The following is a 24,723-nucleotide window of genomic DNA, read 5'->3' as shown; positions in this document are numbered from 1 at the left end:
CTTTTATTTTTTTTAATGTGTAAGTAATGTGGAGAAAATTGCTTGATTTCTGTTGTAACTTGCTAAGTTGGGCAGTTAGTGTACCCTATGTAGGGGATGTCTTATGACTCTAAAATGTGTCCCAGAACTCTGATTTACTTCGGAAAAACCCTCCACTGTACTGTATTAAAAATGACAGAGGTTAGGGACAGAAACACCTATCTTTTTGGTCAAACTGAAATTGAAAGTGACATAAAATCATTTTTGGCACCTAGTGCAATAAATGTTATGAAGAAGACATGTTCAGGAGAGATTAGGTGCCCCTCTCAAGGAGAGAGGACATGAATTCACTAAACAAGAAGTATTTGTGACTCGGAATTGCTCATTGTACAGGAGATGAAAGAATCTGCTCTCTGGGAAAAAAGAGAAGCCATCTGAGCAAATGGAAAAATTAGAATTGACCTACTTGGCGAGTCAGCAAAAGGTTTGTTAGAGATTGCAAGGAAGGAATGTCTGCTTTGAAATGATAGAGCTGGTGGTGATGGGATGTTCACTGTTATGTCAGGCCACACCAGGCTCAAGCCTTGCTGTTTTACAAGGTTTATTAAGCAGTTAATATTAAAAAAAGAAATGGCTGAATCTGTCAGTTTCGGTTTCTTTCAGTTTCTCATTTTTTCCAATCTTACTTTCAGTTCTCCATATTTTCACATGCACATTTTAAAAATCCCCCACTAATACACACATTTGTATGCAGTTTTGCCTATTGCACACACACACATTTTTAAAATCCTGTTTCCCTCTAATATAATGCAAATTTGTGTATTATTTTCACTAATATATGCACTTGTGTGCACACTTTACCCTAGTATATGCATTTTTGCATACATTAATGAATGGTGGTATTGAAATTTAGTATATAATAACAACAATAAATAATCTGTCTTCTCTTATTGGTGCATCTTGTACCATCACAGTACACTTTTCAACAATTGGTCAGATGCACCTTTTTACCCAGTTATTTGGTTAAGAGGATATTTTTCCTGTTGCTGCCTTATGTGCACTGCTGTTCTGGGATGCTATTTTTGTCACTGATTGTTTTGTGGTTTTGTTTCATGGTTTTATTGTAAATTGTACTTGTTTTAATTGTGGCATTTTTGTTACCCACCCTGGAACAATTTGGTAATGTGTGGGCTATAATTACAAATAATAATAGTTCTTACAGTCACCAGGAAAATTTTCACTTTGTAAGAACACATGCACAGAGAGATGCCAGAATCTGGAAATAAATTATGTTTAAAAAACTATACAGGAAAAAACATGTTTCTCAGTTTGGCTGAGAAGGTTTTGGTCCACCCAAGGGTATCTGCAGGAATTTTTCTGGGGTGTGAATGGGCCAAAGTAAATTCTTCACATAACTAGCATCAGAGAACACGGCTACCATTTCTAGCCATTCCGGAGACTGAACAATAGTGAGTCCTAGGTAAGCGTAGCATGAGAAACTTGTATTCCAGGACTACTCCATTGTTTCTCAGTGGATAGATCTGCTCGCCATCTACGGGTGGGCCTATGGGCCTAACATCCAAGCAGTTTATTTCAACACACCAGTAAAATTCTTCAGTTCTTTCCCTGGTTCCCTTCACATCTTTCAGATCTTAATTGCATTACTGCAGTTAACTTCACAGCCCTCACTCATTGCAGTTCCCTAAAAACAAAATTTGCATTAAAAAAACCAACATACCAGGATAACACAAACCAGTATAACAGCAGAGGACAACATCAGGGTTGTCGTACAGAGGTCTAGCTCCCATCAGCAAAATGGGTATAATAATACTGGGCTACTTTGAATGGCTGGCATAAGTTACATAAGCCACACTCAGTCACAGCTCCAACTCCTGCAATATGGGTTTAATAATGATGATATGCATTGGCATTAACAGAGTAATTTTTAAAATGGTTATGAACTAAAAAAGATTCAAGACAATAAGTATTTCATATTAGTCTTCTGTTTCTCTAATTGTCTATCTTCTTTCCTGAAGGCCAGTCATTGCTAGGACTTCATTCATTAGCTAAAATTACTAAAAGTAGGAACAGCCTAGTTTCTTGCAAAACAGTTTAGAATAGTGGCTGCACATCTTGCTTTTTATGAAGGCTGGAAATCTGGAGGTTATATATGACTTATCAAGGTGGGGGTAGCCATGGGTCTACCCTAGTGGGTTTTTTAAAAAAAGGATGGAACTCTGGGGATTTTGACTTCTCTGAAGTGGGTGCTCCTGGGTCCACCCTACATATTAGCCATGGATTTGTTACAATAAAATAGAGAAAGAGAACGTAAGATGAGGTTCTCTGTAAATGCATGCAAAATAGTATTTAAAAAGCATTTAATTTTTGGACACTGCTAAAATAACAGGGCAGCCCAAGAAAGAAGAGATATTGCTTAGAGTATTGATGAGTTTTGATGTCCCCTGCTGCTTCTGTGGTGTCCCCAGCCATCTATAACCTTTCAAAGACTAGTTCACAGATGGAGAAGAGGAAATTAATACTGATGTCTTTGTCTGTCACTCTTTCAGGTATCATTTGGGATTCCTGCCTGGTGGTAAGTGAAGCTTTAAAATTTTGATCAGAAAAGAGGATTGTACCAATAGTGTAGACTAGTGAACCATATGCCAAGACTACAGTAATGACACATGCTAAAGCTAAACCAAAACTTTACGCAACTTTGATTTTAAAAAGTCAAGATTGTTTGTTTTTAATTTCAGAAATGTCCAAATGTTGTTTTTGACTTTGTGGGGTACTTCAAAATCATAATCATGACGTAATAATTGCTGGTTTCAAATTGACAAATTCAGTACTTTTAAAATAACCTTTTTTCCTTCCTAAAGCCTTTCACTCTGAAATATTCTGTAATTGTGAATTTAAGAAATGTTAATTTGAGGAAATTTGCATGAGAAATGTTTGCTCCAACTTTCCTTGTTTAATGTATAGCACATCATATTGTGGAGGCAGAGGGTCACTTGAATAGTGTACATCTACACATTCTTCAAAGTTGACTCCCTCCCCCCACTGGCCTTCATGAATCATGAATCTGGATGCTTTCTTTTTCTTTCATTGAAAGTTGACATTCTCATGGCACCTTTTGTATGTATATTCATATTGCTTTCCATTCTTTAAAGTCCTTAAAACAGAATTATTGCCCGTTGTAGAAAAACAGGTTCATTACTGGAAAACATTTTGCTGAATTTCTGTAGGAAAACCAATTGATTAAGGGCTTTTTGTTTTACTTGCTTTTTCTCATTAATCATTTTTAGCATCATGTTTTCAGTGTTCAGCCATGAGAGTAGTAGCTTAAAAAAGAAGAAGAAGAAGCCTGGGGTTCTTGCAACACTTTAGAGGTTGCACAAAACTTTCACATTTCCCACTCTTCTGTATTTGAGGAAACCAAATGGATTTGGATTGATGCAGGCCCCACCTGCATAGTTTCAGATGGTCATGAGTGCTTCAGCATAATTCTTTGCCTGAGGAATCTGTAGAAGGAAAGGATATTGTGGTCACATAGTAACAGGGTCCACCAGCTGTGTAAGTTGATCTGGGTAACTGCTACTGGATTATTCACTAGCATCCAAAGAGAGGGTGCTAACCACATTATGTAGACTAGAGCCTGGACAGAGTGCTTTGATGGGCCAATGATGTTTTCAGTTTTTCATGAGGAGGGCTATTTTTGTGCAATGTAGATGTCTGTAGCCCAAAGAGCAACAGTTTTGCCATGACAAAAAGAAATATAGAGATGGTGCAAAGATGCATACACCCTTTTACAGATGTGCATACTTCCACATGGGAAATATATGAGGAGTCATGCTTGAGGTTTGTTTGTTTGTTTGTTTGTTTGTTTGTATGTTTGTTTGTTTGTCTTGAGTAAGACAAAGGGTGACTGTAAGGGTATTGGGTTGATTTTATTCCTCCCCTAACGATCAGGGCTTCTCTGATCTGACCAAAAGACCAATAAGCAAGACAGCTGTCTTAAGCTCTGAGATGTAAAAAAGACTGTAGCTAGTGAACCAGTTAGAACTGGGAATAGGTACTCTTAGCACTGAAGCCGCCTGATTTCAAGTGGCAAATGTGGTTTCTGGAGCCCAAGCAACAAAGCTGTTCTTTCAGTGGGACTGCAACTCTGCCTAGAACAGGACACCCCACGAAATTCCAGACATGAAATTGTCCCTGCCCATAGTGCCTCCATCTTGTCTGGAATTGGTTTCAATTTATTGGCCCACATCCAGCCTATCACCACCTTCAGACTGGGTCAGTATCTGTGCTGCCTCTCCTGATTCAGATGGTACAGAGAGATATTGGGTGTGACCAACATATTAATAACACATTGCTCCAAATCCACTGATGGCAGCTCCCAACAGCTTCAAATAGATGTTAAATAGAATGGGAGACAGGATAAACCCTGCAGAACCCTTCTGGTGAATTCCCATGGAGACGTCTTCTATTGCTCCTCTCTGAAATCACCCCATTCATAGGAACAAAAACACTGCAAGATGTCTGTTTGCAGCCCGCAATCCATGTAGGCATTCCCGGAGGATGCCATGGTCAGTGGCATCAAAAGCCACTTAGAAGTCAAAGCATCAGCACTCCGACATCCCACACCTGACAAAGATCAAATCAAGACAACTAAGGCAGTTTTTCCTGCCAAAACCCAGTCTTAATTGGATTGGAATGGGTCTAGACAATCTCCTTCCTCCAAGTATGCCTGAAGTTGCATCATCACTGCCTTCTTGATTTCTTTGCAAAAAAGGAGATATTGGCGATTGGGCAAAGGTTGTCTAACATTTTCTGGTCCAGGCTGGTCCTCTTAAGAAAGTGGTATACCACTGCTGATACCACTGATCACCAGCATTTATTGTAGCAGCATTAATCCTCCTGCAGTGAGGCATTTATCACTCCCTGGACCCACCCACTCAATTCCCCTTGGAAGCTTTTATTAGCAGATAAGGGCAAGGGTTGAGAAGGCATGTGGTAGACTGAATTCCTTCCAATAGCTTTCTCACATGTTCAAGTCATACTAATTGAAACTGATCCAGTAAAAATGAGCAGATGGTGTGCTGGACACTTACATAGGACTAGTGCTAATTTTGGACAGATCCAAGTGATTTTATCCTCAAAGTGCTTCACTAATCTGCCACAGCAGGCCTCTGATGGTACCATCATCTCCTCCATCTGGGTAGAAACCCTTTGCCAAATGGAAAAGCTCTGCTGGATCGGTACTAGAGGATGTACTGGTGGCAGAGAAGTAGGTCCTCTTCACCACCATCATGGTCACATGGTAGGCCCAACAATGTGCTTGTACCTGTGCTCGATGAGATATGTCTCAGGATGGTACACCACTTGTGATTTAGCCATCGTCCTTCTTGCTTTATCACCTGTAGCTCCCTGGAATAATAAGGAAATTTCAAGGCTCCACAACTTTGAAGAGGGCACCTGGGAGTATTTGTGTAGAGGTCCCTTCCCTTTCTGTCTCTCTCCGTTCCATAGTGAGACCAGGGTCTCAACAGGAGCTCTGATCATGTCAGAGCCTTCAAGAATTTCTTTGATTTTATAAGTCTTTGAACATCTTTCTGGGTCCTGCACCCTTGATGCCACAAATCCAAATCTTGCCAAAAAATGATCCATCTATGACAATGGGTTCACCACAAACCCTAATACCGAGAGATCCCTGCCTAACTCTCTTGCAAAGACCAGATTCAGGGTATGTCCTGTGACATGGGTTGGGTCATGATGGATGTGGTGGTGGTCCCCCTGACCATGCAGAATGGATTTTTGTACACATTTGCACATGTTGATAGTAATTATCTGAACAGCAGTGCTTTATAAACCCCCACTAAGGTAGAGAAGGGGTTTATAGAGAAGATAGAACAGTCAGCAAAATAATCCATATTAGCTTAATTCCTTTCATTGTCTTAAGAAATAAAATTCCAGCATGATAGCCACTCACCCCCCTCCATTTACTGTCATGGAGTAGAGGGGGGCAGAGCTCTACTTCCAACACATGCTCGTTGCTGGCAACACAGAAATGTCAGAAATGCAGTGGTGCCTAGAATTCCCACTAGGATGGTGTTATCACATTTTAATATGAGTCTCGGTGCTTCTAATTGCTTTCAAATCATTGTTTTCCTGCATTTCCTTGATGAACCGGGCATCTGGCGTCATTGGAGAGACGGTAAAGCAGACAGCTGTGTTCGGAATTAAAAAAAACCCCTGATTGGAACACATAAAAGGCATAAAAATTAGATTTTTCTTCCTCCAAGAAATGTTTACATCTATATTTTTTATAAAATAAACTTTCACTATTTGTGTTCATTTGTTAAGCAGTCATAGGTCTGTATTAGGGCTCTTCACATCAGCTCGTTTTTGTGTGTAATGCATTTGGATTGTATTTGACATATCTATTTTAATATGCTGAATTTATTGTTGAGCTGCCTGCTTTGACAGGTCTGATCTAATAGGGAATGCAAACCATAGCCGTTAGAATGGCTTCTAAGCTTGCTTTCTATTTTCAAGGCTAAGGTGTGTGTTTATGTATGTAATAGAATGGTTCTCGATAATGTTAAGTGTGCTTAGGCCCTATTGAAATATATATGAAAAGTTAGTCACAACTAACTTGATTCCATCAGCTTCAATGAGACCTAAGGTTGGACAACTTAGCCTGGATCCAAATGGAGAAAGAAAGAATTCTGTGTATAGATAGAGATAGCTGTGTGTAATGTATATTCCAAGAATATTGTGCCCCATAGGCTTCTGCTTTCCACATTTCCTTTCTTGTTGATAGTCTCCATCTCAACAGTACTTCCTTTGAGCTTTAACTTGTGCTTCTGGAAATCTGTGGTTAGCAGTTGTCCAGAATCATTTTTCCTACTAGCTTTCCAAGAAGAAGAAGAAGAAGAAGAAGAAGAAGAAGAAGAAGAAGAAGAAGGGTCTGCAAGACAGGTGTTCCACCAGGCCTTTGGCCAAGGCACAGTCTGACCCCGTCCTTTGGTAATCCTCATAGAACTCTAGCCCAATGGTTGCCATTAATTTGATTCTGAATTGATTTTAGAATGTATTTCAATTACGGTAATTGATTGTGATTTTATGTAAACTGTGTTACTTTTACTGTTGTTAGCCGCTCTGAGCCCTGCTTCGGCTGGGGAGGGCAGGATATAAATAAAAATTTATTATCATTATTATTAAGTAGAAAAAAGAAGGGGGATCAATTAAGAAATAGGACATACAGTATAAAATAACACTTCTGGCTGTTCTTATATAGCATACTTCATGTATTCAGAGTTCTTCACATATGTTATCTCAATGATCATTGTCATGATTATATACATATTAAAATAGAGAGCTGAGGCTGGGAGAAAGATAGCTTTCCTTTAGGCTACAATCCTATAGTACAGTGCAAACTTTCTGAGGAGTAAGTGCTGTTAAACACAGTGAGGCTTTCTTCTGAAGAGATATGTATAGGATTGCACTGTAAAGATGCCTAGGTAAGATGTGTTTGTGGCATAAGTGAGGCTTATAGTAGGGACTTCTCAGTTCACACTCCTGGTCGCTCTGTTACAATGGTGCAGGGAGGAAGAATAAGGGTGTTTGACATTCCTGGTAGGGATTTTGGTTGTCATCTGACAGGAGTCCATAATAACAGCCTTGCCGCCATAATTGAAGTTAGTTGGGGGAGGGGGAGAATTGCTTCCCCTAGCAGCTCAATCATACAGAGCAATATCCAACTTGTTCTTAAATTTTGACTGATATTTCCATTCCTTGACTATGTACAAGTGTGTGTATAAGGAGAAAGAGAGAGAATTGGTTTCCGGACCAGAAAGCAGGGAAATGTACTGCACTAAGTGTGGAGCTGCCCTTTTAAGCCAGGCTACAGCCACACAGTGGTAACTTATGCTTGTGCTTTAGTGCAACGAGTGACAGAAGGTAGATTGGGATCCGCTTAGTGCTCAAAGTGCCACCCCACTTTTCAGGTGGATATTAAATTTGGCCTAACCATCCCCTCTTAATTTTTCCTCTCACTTTGGGCATTGGATCTCTGGATGCTTTGCAACTAACAGGAGCAACAACTAGAGATTCTATCCCCCTTACATCTTATTTAATTGGGTGGGAGATTTGAAGTGAATTTTCCTGTAAAATAACTAGGAGCTCAGTTTTGGTGCTGAACATAAATTCCTGGGCTGAGGCACCCTCCTGTTAATTTTTGTGCATATCTGTTCCCTCTGTTCCCCACCATTCTTTTGTACCTGACCTCAGTTTGTAGATCCCATAACCCTGAAGTCTGTTTGCCCCTGCTTTATACAGAACTTGAAGAGATTTGGATGTGGGGCAGAAGGATAAGGTTTCTTGTGCTGGATTTTAAAGCTAGGAATCTTTTTTTTTTTTTTAAATCAAGCCCTACACCTACTGAATTGAATTGCTATAGAGGTGAAGGTGCTGTATCTGTTAGCTTTTCTATATATACACACCCAAATACTTTACTTCTGCTATAACTGTTTCGGTATTCTTGTCCATGTAGTTATGACAAGGATAAGTGGCAAATCGTTAAAGCAGCAACCAAGAATGCAAGATTTTGCTGTTAGAAGTGAATTAGTCCTCTTTGAAGCCAAAGAGGAGTGTTCTTGAATTAATGGAGTGTGCCTAGATTTTTTGGCTAAGTTCTGTTTACTCAAATGTCCTTGCTCTCTTGATGTGCTGAGGGGTTCTTGCATAAGTTGTAAGCAAAAATCAGAAACTCTGGCCTGCCTTCGATTTATGATGTAACTTAAGCTGCCAGGGGTAAAGCACCAGATTGTCAATATTTATGCCTCGTTGTTAAAATATATATTCTGCTGAGTGCTTGGGGTTCCTCTTGCTGTTGAAGTGCAGGTAACAGAACTTGGATCTCTCTCTTTCTCTTTAGAATTAATTGTGATGTTATAGAGGGGCTTAATTCCAGCCAGGATTCAGACTCAAATTTGCTTTTAGAATAGAAAGAATGAAGGTGCATGCTTCTGAGCAAGCGCAAAGTGCTTTTTCTCCCAGGAAATAACTGCAGCTTGCCTTCTATACCTGGGTTTAATGAATAGGGCTTCCTGGAACACGAATGTGATTTTAGCGAACAAAAGCTTGAACCCCAGCAACTCAGTCATAGGGTTGAAAGGAGTCTTGTAGGCCATCTACTCCAACTCCCTGCTCGATGCAGTAAAACCAGAGCTAAAGCATCCCCTAAAGATGGTTTTCCAGACACTGCTTGAGGGAACCCATGCTAGGTAACTGGTTCCAATGCTGAATTGCTTTTAGTGTCAATGATTTTTGCCTAATGCTCAAACTGAAATATGCCTTCCGGTATATTAATCCTATTATATCTAGTCCTACCCTCTGAAGGACCAGAAAAGAAGTCTTTGCCCTTATCTATGTGACAACCCCTTGGGTTTTTTAAGGGTGCTAAGATGTCTCTGGGGACGCGGGTAGCGCTGTGGGTTAAACCACAGAGCCCAGGGCTTGCCGATCAGAAGGTTGGTGGTTCGAATCCCTGCGATGGGGTGAGCTCCTGTTGCTCGGTCCCTGCTCCTGCCAACCTAGCAGTTCAAAAGCACGTCAAAGTGCAAGTAGATAAATAGGTACTGCTCCAGCGGGAAGGTAAACGGCGTTTCCGTGAACTGCCCTGGTTCGCCAGAAGCGGCTTAGTCATGCTGGCCACATGGAATGCTCTGTCACAAGAGACTAGGGCCCTGTGGGACCTGACATCTTTCTGCAGGGCCTGCAAGACAGAGCTGTTCCACCAAGCCTTTGGTCAGGGCGCAGCCTGACCCCCTCCTCTGGCAACCTGCACAGAATTTTGCTTGATGGTTGCCATTAATTTGATTTTAATTAATTTTATAATGAATGTTTTTAGAATGTTGAACTATTTTGATTGTTGTTAGCCGCCCTGAGCCCAGCTTCAGCTGGGAAAGGCGGGATATAAATAAAATTTATTATTATTATTATTATTATTATTATTATTATTATTATTATTATTATGACCCGGAAGCTGTACGCCTGCTCCCTCGGCCAATAAAGCAAGATGAGCGCCGCAACCCCAGAGTCGGTCACGACTGGATCTAATGGTCAGGGGTCCTTTTACCTTTACCTTAAGATGTCCCTACTCACTCTTCTATGCTTCAGACTAAATGTACTGTGTTCCTTCAACTTTCCCCCTGTCCTAGGGCTTATATTTCCCCTTTGTTCCGCTTTCCTGACTGTGCCTGGAATACTGTGTACAGTTATGGTCACCACACTTCATAAAGGATATTGTAGAGCTGGAAAAGCTTCTTCTTTGGGGCCAAGTGCTTAGACACAGCAATCTACCCTGACACCATTAAGAAAGCTCTGCTGATGTGGTTAGCACAGTAGCCTGAGATGAGAAGAGGAGCAGAGTTTCCAGTAAGGCAGAGAGAAAGTGAGACAGAGAAGTCCTTGGGGAAATGTCTAGGATTCATTCTGCTAAACACCTTTGTTGAGCAAAGGGAGGACCAAATACTTACTAACCTTGTTCAGCGAAACAAGGAATTTCCTGGGCAGTGTTTTACCAGTTGCTGGAAACCTTAGGAGGGGAAAGTGCTGTTTCATTCTGTTCCTGCTTGTGGACTTCTCATAGACATCTGGTTGGCCATTGTGAGAAGCCCTAGTGGACCCCTAGTCTCGTGCCGTGGCCCCCCATTTATGTTATTTTCACCTGTGGATCCCCTTGGAATATCCTGGGAGCCCATAGGGGGCCTTATGGCCCCTGGTTGAGAAACACTGCTCTAGATGAGTTCTAACTTATTTAAACCTTGGTTGTTTTTTTATTTACTACTGACCTTCATTAAGACCACAATATATTTCCTGCTGAATCATGCAATTTCCATCATGCATTCTGGTCCTATTTTGCAGTCAGCTAAATATTTTTGACCGGTGCTCATAAGGCATGAAGGTGATGACCTGCCTCTGTTTGTCTGCAAGCTACTGGGCATATTTGACTAAAGTTTGGTGGTGTCTGCCCAAAAAGATTATAATCTCTACTAGATTGAGGTAACAGGGATAAAAGGAGAGGCTGATGATTTATTTACTGTTACATTTTATTGATTAATTTTTTCAGTACTTTTAGTTGAGCAGCAGTTATAAAAGTAAATTGAATTAAAGAATGAGTAAAAGCAGCCTAAATACACAAATACATGCATGACCGTTCCTGGTTGTCATTGGCCTGATATATACAACAAACTATTTTTTTTACTTAGTGAGACTGTGTCTGATCCTGGAGAAGAGCTTATTGCCGTTTTGCTTCTCCCTGCACTCTTAACTGCACTGAACTAAGCCAAGGTTTAGCATAATGTGCCATCAGAACCAGGCCTCAATTTAAGATTTCTTCTTGCTAATCGTGAGTTGTAACTGAGGCTTGTTCTTAAATCGTACAAAGTTGAACCATGACATTAATTTATGGTTCTAGGTCCGAGTGTTAATAAAACCCTCAGTTTCAATTGTTTAAAATGCATTTTCAGCTTTTAGCTTTTAGCCTCTCCTGATTCCTTGGGTCCCCTCCCCTCTTTCTCAAGAGGAGGTTGAGGATATTGGTCAGCTTCACAAAGGACATGGAATTACCTGGGATCAGAGTAAAGATGCTAAATGTGTAGTAGAATGGGGAGTTAGGGAAGAAGTAAAAAAATTAAGGCTTTCTTCTGAGTTTTATGGCTCTGGTCATTTAATGAAATGCTAGAATTGTAGGACTGAGCTTTAAGGAACCTTTGGGATGTGAGAGCCTTCTGAACTGAGGCACATCCTCTCTGTGAATCTCTGGGAGCCAAGCATCTGCAGCAAAGAATGGGGGTGGTACAACTGCTTTCTGTTTGAAGAAATCTCAAGGGATACTTAAATGAGCACATGTCCCCACCGTTATTTTATGCTCATGATGAACCACAGAGAGGTAAAGAAATGGCACCTCTGGGAATTGTGTACATGATATATTGTCTCCATGTAATGTCACCTGAGCCATGGATTAGCACAATGAGAGTGTCTAGGGATTTCTAAAGCCATCAGGCTGGTGCTGAGCTTTAAGCAGACACTGCTCAAATTCTACTAAAAGTTTCCTTTTTCACCATGAGGGCTAGAAACCTTCATGTACTTCTGGTAAAATGCAGGCTATGCCAGCTTGCTTCCTAACAGGAGGAAATAATCTGAATGTTGATAAGTGAGGAAGAACTGGGGTTATAGTTTCTAATAAAAGCGCCTTCACTTGAGAGCTACAGTTTAGCACACAGGGAGCCAGGAATACATAAACAGGCATCTTCCTTGATGTGGGTTACACCCCCATGATTTTGCTGTTACGGTTTCGCTCTCCTGGACTTCCAACAAGGATTGCAGAAAGTGTGCCACCTTCCTCAGAACATGTAGGACCTGTCTAAGAGAGACTTTCCTGTCCATTAGAGCCACACCAGTGTAATCAAATCATAACATCCAAATTGTGAATTGATTTGGAACAGTAGTAAATAAGTGGTGACTCCCGTCTTAATTCTGATCAGTTGAGTTTACCTCTTGCCTGACCACCATTTTCTTGCAGTAATACAGAATTTGCTTTTAAAAAAAAAAATCAACCAACTTGCCCTATTTGTAGCTTCACAAAATAATAAATATTAAATGCAAGGCTGGTGTGTGTGAGCATCGGGCACCTTTGAGGCCTGTGCCCCAGTAGGGGCCCTGTTGCCAGTCTGTGACGCCTTCTGGTCCTGCTGCCACCGTTACTTTCTGTTGCTGTTCATCATCTTCTTTGAGTGGACTAGTAGGAAAAGAAGAGAGAAAGGGCAGTGATGGTCTTTGCATACTTTCTCTCTCTGGAACATGATGCGAATTAGACCCAGAGGTAAACGAATGGACAGTGGCAAGGAGGAGGAGATGGATGTTCTTGGCATGGGCCACACTACGAGCATCTTGCCCCTCCCTCCAAGACTCTGTAACCTGCACTGCTTAAAAGTTCATACCTTTTCACAAATTGCCCCAAATAACATTGCCAGTTCATCACCTCACAGGATTTGCTTGATGATTATGTCCCCATATGAATAAAGTGACACAACACCTGCCTCATTTCAAAGATTGCCCAATACACACCTGCAGCTATTTTGGAAAGGCTGCTCCCCACCAGCTATGCTGGTCTGTTACAACAAAAACAACACATCCCTGTGGTACCTTTTAAATGGAGTGGCCTCCAGATGTTGGACTTCAACACCCATCAGACCTACCCAACATGGTTAGGGATTATGGAAGTGTAATCAGGTGGCATCTGGAGGGCCATGGGTTACCCCTCGCTGCTTAAAAGACTAACAAGTTGTAGCATGAGTTTCCACAAACCAGTCTTAATTTGTCAGGGGCAAAAATAAGGCAGCATTGCAGCAACAAGGGCTAATGTAGGGAAAACATACCTTGTGGAAGAAGCACGTCCACTGACAAGTGACAGAAGGCAAGAATGGAAAATGCAAACCTACTTTGCAAATGTGTCCTGGATTTAAAATGAATGTCCAGTGAATATTAAATAGCATTGTAATAGTACACAGGTGCACACAAAGTGCTGTGAGAAGAATCTTGTTGCTGGTGAGAATGCTAATTTACACAAGCCAGAGGGAGGGTTCACCCACAGAGTTAGGTGCCTATACAAAGGGGTGTCATAGATTAATCCCTGCAGAGTTAAGACTGTGTGTGCTTTTTAAGTATTGTTGTTTATGCCATGTAAATTCCCATATAATAGCCTTCTCGACACATGATACAGTCAGTCTAGGCTAGGGCTTGATTTCCTTCATTCTAGCCTTTTAAGTTTAGATTTATTTTTTTAAAGCAATCCAGTCTATAATTTGACCACCAAACAGAAAGAGGGTAGAATTTTTATGCAGACTTTTAATCCATTTTATCCATTTCCCTTCAGTTGCACCCCCCCAACAAACTTTATTTACAAGCACTTTAGTTGCCCTTTTCCTGGTTTCCTTAAAGTCTATGCTTGCTGTTCTTTAACAATAGTAGATCCCACCCCACCCCCTTCTCTCCTTCCTTTGGGCTGGAATTTCCTCTTTCCAAGGCTAGGTTTGCTTTTTGAAATATCCTTGGCCACTGTTTGCTTGCCTATGTCGTTTTGGTTACTGCCATCTGCCTCCTCTATGAATGTCAGGAAGCTTGTCAGGGGACAGCAATAGGGTTAAAAAATTGATTTGTGCTTGTGTATGTTCATTCTCTTCTTTTTAAATATTCTCCTATTGTTGAGAAGATAGAAGATTTGCCTTGCTTTTTCAGGCAAGAAAAAAAATGTTGCACACTGCAGCCCTCCCTACTGGCTAAACTAGACTACTGCAACTTGGAAGGAAACCAGTATTCAGCAAGAGAGAACTGAATTGTTGGGTCCCCCACTTGACAGTTTGCCTGCCAATAGCAGTAGAGATCCCTTTTGTCTCATGAATATTTACCAGGGCTGCCCCTCTTCTTCCCAGGCACCGTGATCAGCATTCTAGAAAATAGCATGGCAACCAGGCCATCCTAAGGTCTTGCAGAGGCCCCTCAGCCCTGAAAATTAGAGAATTAAAACAACATACGTAATCTTACCATTAGAAAAGCAAAATTTTCAGGAATGTAAGTCACCTGGATATTAACACTGGGTAAATGAATTGTGTGTGTTTTTAATAGTAAAACAGCATTATGCTGGTTAAAACACACACTGTTAGAATTCTTTTTACTGAAGTAAGACAGTGAAGTGAGCATTGTGATACATTAACTCTCTTCCAAGGTAACCATGAACTACACAGGAGTGCAAATAAATGGAAGGGGCATGGAGCACAGCAGGGATATCAGGCTGGGAGTCTGGTTGACCTGACTGACCTCCTATACCCTTTTAAAATGTGGCTCTTTTGGGGGAGTGTTATTGGGTTATTGTTATTGTTTTGATTTTATATATTGTAATCTTTTCTGTGAACTGCCCTGAGACCTCTAGTTATAGGGCAGTATATAAATTCAATAAATAATAATAATAATCCTGAAATCCGAAATCTGCAGGCAGCACGTAATCTAATTTTAGGTTTTCTATCATGTATCATTAAAAGTAGGGCCTTCTCAGTGGTGCCATCCAGGCCTCGAGAGCTTTGTGCACAGCTGTGTGGAAGGATCTGTGGACTGGGGAGATGCTCCTTTTAGCAGGAGCCACATACCCCATTATCCCTGCTCTCTTCCTAGGCCCCACTGGCTTCAGTTCAATTCACTCATCCACCAAATCTAGCATGAGAGGGTGTAAGTGAACACTGTGAGCTGCCTGGGTCTCCCATTGGCAGAGGGGTTTCAGATTGACTACTCTTCTTTGAGGTTCTGCAAAGGGGGAAAAGAAAGAAGACACTTGTGAAGGTGTGGTGATAATAGGTATGATAGCTCTTTCTTGGTTCCTCTAGTTTGCTCTTCTAGAGCACCGGCTGAAAGGCTGAGAACTGAGCAACTTCTCCCTCTAGCTTGCCAGACTTATACTCAGGGTATGCTACGCATGCTCATGTGCCCTCCTTTTGTATCATGTTCCTCACAGCTTAAGCTATATTTTAGAAGCAGTTGCCATGGCTGCCAATGGAAATATTGCTATCAATAAGCATGTGTACTATTTACTTGTTTTGTTGGTGCCCCTTTTAAACAGCTTTCACCCCAGTCCTGCAAAGTGCTTTGAATAGAGGGGGAGCTGGGGAGTGCTATTGGGACAAAAGTCTCAAAATCAGTGGTTACGGGCGCTGTGTGCACTTCTGGAATAGTGTATCAGACCCTTCTCTTCTAGTACTTGCCTGGCAACAACTGTTTCTTTTCCACAATTTTTTAAAACATGCAGTGCAGCAGAACAAGTCGACATGATAGTGCTCCTTTGTTGGAGACCTCTTTAGAGAGAAACTGTCTTCCAATAAAAAGTCATCGCTTCATCTGCTTTGCACACACACACATCTCTTTCATAGGGATTATCACAGCGACAATGCTATTAAACCCTGTGGCATTTTAGTAGTCCGTTAATTTGCTTTTCACTTTGTTTGATTAGCAAACTGGAGTACCTTAATGAACAAAATTAGCTCTGAGACGCCATTTTTATCTGTATCACTGAATCTAAGGCCAAAAGGGACCTTTGGATAACCCAGTCTGAGTTGATGTTTGTTGTCAGCTATCCTGCCCTGTGTTGCTTTCTGCAGACAAAACCACAATCAATGTTGTGCTGGAATTTAGTGACAGCCTGTGTTGGTTTGTTTTGAAATTTGTGTTTTTTAATTTTGGCTAAGCCATCCTAAGGTTTATTCCAGGCATCGTTGGTAAAGCCCTTCCAAACTGTTGAATCTAGCAGCAGTGGTCCTGGTGGGGGTGTGCCCTGACCAGTAACCCAGATACTCCACTAGCAAGCTCTGTAGTTTTTGTAGACACATCAGCTTGACCATCGCTTCAGGAAAAATCTTTTGAGTCAGGCCCTACAAGTGCATTTGAGGATCCCACTTTCTTGGTTTGTGTAGCCCAAAGAATTGGATCTAAGGACTGGACTAAAAGTTGGGAGCAGGAAAAATTATGTGTGTTGTGAGGTGGCCTATCCAAAGGTACTTGATCTGGAGGGTTGCATACTTTAGGTTCCAAACCTCTGCTGTAATCCTGCATCCAGATGGTGTTGTGAGTTAAACGGTCCTGTTATTTAAAAGTTCACTCTAGCTTTGTGAAGGTAATTAGTAACATTTTTATTAGATATTTGCAGATTTGAGCATTTTTTTACATGCTAATATTAGCTCTGAACTGTGAGGGTTTTGGGGGGGCGGGCGGCAGAGGGGAAGCTATGTCCTCAATCCTGTCTTAGAAACTGAGCTTTCTGTTATTGAAGCCTTTCACTCTCATTCCAGATGCTTATAAGCTGCTGGTGGCTACCTTTGTGGGGAGGGGTGCACCAGTGCACTTTGCATTTGCTCAGAGGCACTCTTACTGTTACTACTTCATTTGTTTCTAGGGATAAGTCATTGCATTGAAGAGCAGGTTCTTGGCCTAGGAAGTGCTGGCTAAGCCCTGGCTGGAGCTGCCCCATAACATTCAAATTGGCTCCAAGATTTGCACTTATTGGTGCTGAAAGCTACCTAACAGCACACATTCAAATGGGTATTTAGGAACCGATGAGGCCTACAAGCTATTCTCACTGAGAAACGGTGTGCGTTTTTCTAGTTCATAAATGTGTTCAAAAAGGGATGTAATTTATAATGGCAATGTTGACAGAGCCTTTAACTACAGCCCTGCAAAATGGGAGGCCGTGATATCATTTTTATGTGTGAAAAAGGTTTACAAGTGCAGCTGCATTTCTTCTCGATAGCCAATAATTCAGGGGAACGGCTGCAGTAAGGAGTGTTAAGCTGCAGTATCAATAACACTTCTGCAAATCTGTTTTGGGAATGTGCATTATTGTTAAATTAGTCTCTGAAAATCTGGAGATACTGACACCATGGAGCATGAAGGCAGATGGAGTCTGGATCATCAGCTTTTATTTCCAATGAGATACTTGAGGGTTCATTAGTTAGAAGCGGGATTTTTGGTTTCTTCCTACAGGCTTTCAAATATTCAGGCAGAGTAAGGGACTTTTGCTTCCTTCCTGACAGGAACTAGTCCATCATAAAAGCATAAACTCAACCCGGTTAATATTGATTTTTTTCTAACCTAAAAAGGCTCTTAATGAAGCTCCAGGTACCCAGATAAAGATGTTCACTGAAGGGAAATGCAAAGGTGGGGGTGGGGAATCTCTTAATTGCCTTTCCCTCAACCATCTTCCTCTAGACAAGAATGCATTTCTCAGTATAGAGTCCTTTCAGGTATTCCAAAAATCAATGGAAAGAGTTTTCTTTATGCCACACATGAAGATTAGGGGCATGTGCCTCACTGGAATGAATGAGAACTGTGCAAGAGCCAGGGTGTTGTTCTTCTGCAGTTCCTGTCTATTTTAGTCAGGCTTGTGGAGAAGAACTTGTCAGTGGCTTGTGCCCTGGGACATATTTTAAATAAAAAAAGTTCACTCTTTGAAGATAGCAGTGTTCGCAGAGGTGCTCTCTTGCTTTTACATACCTTGAGAGGTAGCCAGTATGACATCCTCCAGATGTTGTTGGACGCATCATCCCATAATCGACCATACTGATTCTCTGGGTGGCTTACATCAAAAAATGTTAAAATATACCGTATTTTTCGCACCATAGGGCGCACCGGACCATAGGGCGCACCCATTTTTTTGGGGGGAAATAAAGGGGGAAAAATTATTTCCCCCCCCCCCAGGCGCGGGGCTGGGGCGGGGGAAGCTCGAGCTTCCCCCGACCCCAGCCCGCAAACAGGCAGCTCTCTGCAAGCCATGGGAGCACTCCCGCACGCGCAGGCTTCGGCATGCTGGCAACTCTCCGCAAGGAGCCGGAGCGCTCCGGCTCCTTGCGGAGAGGTCCGCGAAGCCTGGGCGCGCTGAGCTCAGCGCGCGCAGGCTTCGGCATGCTGGCAACTCTCCGCAAGGAGCCGGAGCGCTCCGGCTCCTTGCGGAGAGGTCCGCGAAGCCTGGGCGCGCTGAGCTCAGCGCGCGCAGGCTTCGGCATGCTGGCAACTCTCCGCAAGGAGCCGGAGCGCTCCGGCTCCTTGCGGAGAGGTCCGCGAAGCCTGGGCGCGCTGAGCTCAGCGCGCGCAGGCTTCGGCATGCTGGCAACTCTCCGCAAGGAGCCGGAGTGCTCCCGCTCCTTGCGAAGAGGTCCGCGAAGCCTGGAGAGCGTGAGGGGTCGGTGCGCACCGACCCCTCTCACTCTCCAGGCTTCAGCGAAAGCCTGCATTCGCACCATAGGACGCACACACATTTCCCCTTCATTTTTGGAGGGGAAAAAGTGCGTCCTATGGTGCGAAAAATACGGTACTCCAAAACAATAAAAAATATAAAACTAGCGTAAATGTTAGGCAGTAGAGAATAACATTAATTAATAAAATATACTAACAGCAAAAGTAGATCATAAATTTTTGAAATTCCAGAACCGTCAAGTTGAACCATCTATAAAGCCTGGGGGAATAAAAATATGTACAGCAAGCCCACACAGGGGTTACATTCTGAGAATCGAGCCTAAAGCCCAAACTCTGTGTAGTCAAAACACATTGGGTTCAATGGTAGGTGGGATTGCCAAAGTATTTTCCCCCAGACACCTACCCCATTTCCGCCCCCCCTTTTTTTTTACAAGGGCGTCCAATAACATTTCAAGGGCTATGGGTTCCCCACCCTTCAAAGCATGGGTGTAGCCAGGATTTATGTCAGTGGGGGGATGTAGCCAGGATTTATGTCAGTGGGGGGCAGAACCTCAGTTAAGTATTTTTATTGATTTACTTTATTTCAGGGGTCATCTGCCCCCCCGGCTACCCCCATGTCTCACAGGGAAAAATGGAAGTGTGAACAGAAATGTGCACAGGTGCAACTGACGGTGAATCTGATGATCCTGTAGTCAGGAAATGTCTTGCTGCTATAGTGGAAATTACTGCTGGCTTTGGGCAATAGGTGTGTACTGCTTGTTTCACACTTGCATTTCTCCACACACCTCTGGATATTTGCCCAAGAATAAGCTGCAGCAATTGGAAGTACGTAACTATGTGTTACATGCGCAATGGCCTTAGTTCAGTGGCAGAGAACATGCTTTGTCCCAGGCTCAATCCTTGGCAACTCCAGACTGGGCTGGAAAAGACACCTTTGTGAAACCCTGGAGGCTGTTACCAGTCAGTGTAGACAGTATTGGTCTTGATGGACCAGTGGTCTGACTTGGTACAAGGCAGCTTCGAATGTGAACCTGCCTAACACATGTCTTAGGCATCTGGGATTGTGAACCGCAGTACATCTTTGAAATCCACATATTTTTTTGGGGGGGGGGGACTGGTGGTGTGGAAGGTACTTAAAACCCCTTTGTGGAAATGGGAGTGAGTTGCTTCCAGGCCAGATGGTGACTGTGCACCCAGCTGTTGTCTGGGCTCCCCAAAGTTTAAAGCCACGTAGTGCCATCTGCTGGCTGGCATTCTTTCACAAAGGTGGACATGCAGAAATGAATCCATGTGCCCAGGGATATTTTTGAAGTTGCCTACTTTATATCCTGGATTTTGTTTTTATCTTGCACTATTAAAAACTCAGAGTTTGCGCCCAGGGAGCTTAATTTGTGCACCCTGGACAAATCTCTTCACTTGGTGTCTCACCTGATAATGTGAGCCATGTTCTTAAAGCAGACTTGTGCTTGAGGTGATGTATATGTAGGGTCTCAGGGGTCACCAGCCTTATTAAGCTTGGGGACATATTTGGGTTTTTGAATGAGTGCTATGGGCACTGCCCTCTCTGGTCACTTTTCTCTCTGCTCTCCTGATCAGCTTCCAAAACAAAGAGACATAAAGAAGGAGAGAAAGAGCACACACATGTCACTTTTCTATGGGATCTGAGTAGAATTAATTTGAGCTTTGAGAGTCTCACTGTTCCAACTTTCTCCTTCACCTTTGTGTGGCTTTCAAAGCTGAAAGTGGTAACCACCCTCAGTTCAAGGAGGCTGTGAGCTAATGGGGAGGCTCAGAGACATTGTGGCTGCCACACAAAGACCTCACAGGCACTGCACTGTTAACCCTTGCTCTGATGTGATGGCTGGTCAGCACATTCAGGCCATCTTCACTTGATGTTGTAGTGTTCAAGTGATGAGCATGCATACATTCAAGTCTATCTCTGTGTTCATGAGTGCTGGGAATGTGGAGCCAGATTCAACTACATAATTACTGTAGTGAGAGACAGTGTAGTGTGTCCTGCCTGCTTGCACAATGGGGCTTCTCCTTCTCCTCCCCCTATGTGTCCCTGCCTCCCAGATTGGTTGTGGGGATTGGGAGGACCCCCAGAATAGTGTGCAGTGGGAAGGGAGATCATTCCCTGTTGCAAGTAGAAATATTTGTGCTGGTAGAATGACCATAATAACACCCTTGGATTTTTACAAACGAAAGCTTAAATTCTGTATCCAATACCAAATTCCTTGCTTTTTGTGTGTGCATGAAATATGTAGTGTCTCAATATTGTTTTCCTGTTAGTTTTCAATTATTTTCTTCTACAGTTCCCCTCTCCCCTTTCTGCTGTCAATGCTAACCTTTTTTTAAAAATTGCTTACATTTGGGGAAGTGGCGTAGATTTCATTGTTATGTTATATAAGGACTTTAAAGAAGCTCAGGTGAGGGAGCAATAAAAGATTTTTTTATATTGAGGGGCGCAATCAGTGCTTTTTTCTGGGGCTACACAAGGGTATGCATACCCCTAAACATTTTGTGAATCTAAGTTTGGCCTCACTGAGGGGCTGTATTTCAATATGAGTAGGAAAACATGTAGGAAAATGTTATATATATATATATATATATATATATATATATATATATATATATATATACATGAGATGTCTGGGCCTGTAGTGTTGAAGAACATTCCTAGTTTCAAGCATACTACAGGGCCCTACTCCACATTGCGCATAGCGTAATAATCTGTTCACTGAGCTGTGTCTAGACAGCAATATTCTCAGGTGGGCCCTAATCAACTCTAAAATGGTTTATTTATTTATCTGCAAATATCCACCCTTGCATTAAGCCCATGCACTGATTGGGCACTTTAAAAACATACGTGTATTTGAGCACAAATATAGATAGATGCAATGTGAATCAACTCTCTGTGTTGAACAGAACTCTCTCTGTTGAACAGGGATGGGGAAGCTCTGGCCCTTCAGATGTTGTTGGACTCCAGTTCCCATTGTTTCTGACCACTGACCATGTTGGCTGGGGCTGATGGGAGCTGATTGATTGATTGAAATTATATACCGCCCTATACCCAATGCATGGAGGGCTGCAGGTGTCTCGCCTCCCCCTCCCCACCCACATTGTAGAAGAATATTGCAGTTGCATTTCTAAAATGAGAGTTGTGGCTGCTGTTCAAGCTTGCCTGAACATGCCACCTTTTGCCCTGGAAACCATAGTATCCAGTCCTATGAATATAAGGCCTCATTGTGGTCAGACAGTAATGAGGCAGTAAAGAGGGATGGAACTTCTTACGTGCTCAGATACACTTTTGTATTACTTCATATGTCTCATGACTGAGTCCTGTCATTGTGGTATGCAATATTAGCTCACCTGCCCCAGTTTTGAATGGGCCCTGCGCTTACATAGTAGAATTGTTAAATCTGTTTTGGCATGGAGTTTCTGCTTCTGCCTTCTAGGTTCTGTGTCACCAGAGATGGAGTCCCAGGCTGATGCAGCTCACTTTGAATCAATATGTATCAAGCACTCTCTCTTCATTAATTACGCATTGCACCTTTGGGCCTGTTGTTGTAGCACAGCAGGGGCACAGTGGCCTTATAAAAAGCATGCCAACTAATAGATACTGTGGTTCGCTCCTCTCTCCCCCACGCTGTAAAAATCAGCGACAAGGTACAGGAAGGCTTAATATGCTTCTGTGGAATTAAGTGTTGTGGTGCTAGACCTCCTGTGAGATGTTTTGGCCTGTTTTGCCTTACTTGCTTTTTCCCTGGGACTGTCTTATTTTTGAACCTGCACCAAAGACTGATAGTTTTGGGGATTTGGGGTACAAGCTAATTACGGGTGCTTCTGTGCTATTAGATGTTTAATTCCCTGCATTTTCATTAAACACTAATGAGGCTCCCACTCTACATCCCCCCACCACTCTGAGACAATAGTTCCTTGGAATCTGATAAAGTTGTTTCCTTGTATTGGTTGTTCTTTTTAACTTGGACTCATCTAATTGTTGCTGCTCCATAAACTTTTATGGGAAAACAAATTGAATAATGGAGAAACAAAAACAAAAAGTTCATTTCTAAATTTTCTCTTCCATTTCAATTTGGAAGGGATTACATCCTGCACAAGAAATAGCAGCATACAGTGTTCTCCTTAAAGCTTTGATGCAAATTTTTTTGTTACTGACTTTTATGTCCTCAAACCCTGGGTACTTTTATGGTCTCCCTACTTTCTTAAGATTGTTAAGAATTCTGCTCCTTTAGAATCCCATCATCCAGCAGATCAGGTTTGGCAGGTGTGGGGTGGTGGTCATAGATGAATGGACCCTTTCTGTGGTAGCAGGAAATTAATTGTTGGTTAGAACACCCATGAAATACTACGTACAGTTCTGGATCAACCATTACTTTAGAGTAATCTTGGGGCATTACTCTCCAGTCCTCTATTCATCTAGTTCTGGGTTTCCCAAACTTGGGTCTCCAGCTGTCTTTGGACTACAGTTCCCATCATCCCTGACCACTGGTCCTGCTAGTTAGGGGTGATGAGAGTTGTAGTCCAAAAACAGCTGGAGGCCCAAATTTGGGAAACCTTTTATCTAGTTCATCTATAGGCTTGGTCTGGGGTAGGCCCTCCAGTTGTTGAACTGTTACCTCCCATTGGCCTCAGCCAGCCTAGCGAAAAGTCAAGAAAGGTGAGAGTTGTAATCCAGCAACATCTGGAGGACACCATGTTGGCTATGCCTGACAGAGTTCACCCAGGGACTAGGTCTTTTAGCTCTCCTGAGGCATGGACTCATACACACATGCTTTCTCTAATACCCATCCAAATAATTTCAGTAAATAGGCATAATTCTTAGAGGGAATCTTTGGGCTATCCCACACATCCCAGAGCTGGTTGGCATTGGTGGTGGTGGTGTGTGTAACTCTTTTACATCAGTACTTTTGGCCATTCAGACAAAGGCTGTGTACATACATCTCATTCTAGAATCAGTGGAGACAGTACTCCCTCCCTTAGTCTACATGCAGTCTAGGTTTTTTGCATATTTTGTCCCTGAAAAACACTTACTGAGAAACTGATTTCTCTCCAAAAACAAAAGCTCATTGCAGATCGATTCTGCATTCTGCACAGTGTTTCCATTTGAAAATAGATGGAAACAACAGGTGTCTCCACAACTGTTCATTAGTGTTGTTGGAGGGTCTATACCAAGATCACAGTTGCCACTTTCTTCTTTATTCACCTTGAGCATGTGCAGGGAGGGGTGGGTTGCCAAATGCATATCAGGTAGTAACACCCACCCTTGTAGATAACAGGACCTAGAATCAATCTTGATTGAAAGCAGCATGTTGAGGATGAGCATGATCAATTGTGGATTGGAAAAAAAAAACATTTTTGTGCTACAGGTGTACACAGTCAAAAGTTGAATGTGTAGGGGAGAGAAAAGAATATACATAACTTGTTTCTGTCTGTTGCAACAGTTTTGCCAGTTTAGAGACACCCTGTGCACTGCTCTAATCCAGGCATCCAAACATGACATGTATACATGTGTTTATTCATGTGTGAGATGGCTACAGAGAAACATTATTTCTGCTTCCACTAGTAACTGGACATGGCTTTCTGGGAGTTCCCTGTTTGCCCATTGGATCTTTTAACAGGTTGCTTAATACAGCCTTCCAAGAGGGACTTTTCATCCCCCTTTTGTGGCAGAAGTTTCCAGATAATAGTACCTACTTGCTTTGTTTGTTGAAGTGCGGATGGAGTACGCAGGTAATGGTTCTAAGTTCCATGTTGAAAATTGACAAATTTCCCCCTCCCTGCTTTCATTCCTTTTGTGTTGAGTGAGCTCAGCAGCTGTCTTTGCCCCCTTTATCAGCTGCCCAGCATCTGTATATATATTCGTGGTTTCTTTTAATGGATTCAAGTACAGTATTTGCACATTAGTTCCTCCCCCATTCTTCT

The 24,723-nt window shown here is 42.3% G+C and overlaps 1 protein-coding gene across 8 annotated transcripts in view; it reads left to right on the top strand.

Annotated features, from left to right (window-relative positions):
* SKAP1 (src kinase associated phosphoprotein 1) overlaps window positions 1-24,723 on the top strand; it is a 338,051-nt gene that overhangs the window by 38,012 nt on the left and 275,316 nt on the right. For all 8 annotated transcript variants that reach the window (XM_081885658.1, XM_081885659.1, XM_081885654.1 and 5 more), the window contains one exon: window positions 2,547-2,572. In XM_081885658.1, coding sequence (XP_081741784.1) covers window positions 2,547-2,572 — 26 coding nt within the window. The remainder of the gene's footprint in view (window positions 1-2,546; window positions 2,573-24,723) is intronic.

This window comes from Podarcis melisellensis (genome assembly GCF_964234715.1).
Source record: "Podarcis melisellensis genome assembly, chromosome: 13".
Classification (NCBI taxonomy): Eukaryota; Metazoa; Chordata; class Lepidosauria; order Squamata; family Lacertidae; genus Podarcis; species Podarcis melisellensis.
Note: the sequence above shows the minus strand (reverse complement) of the source record. Positions and strands in the feature narration are given on the sequence as shown.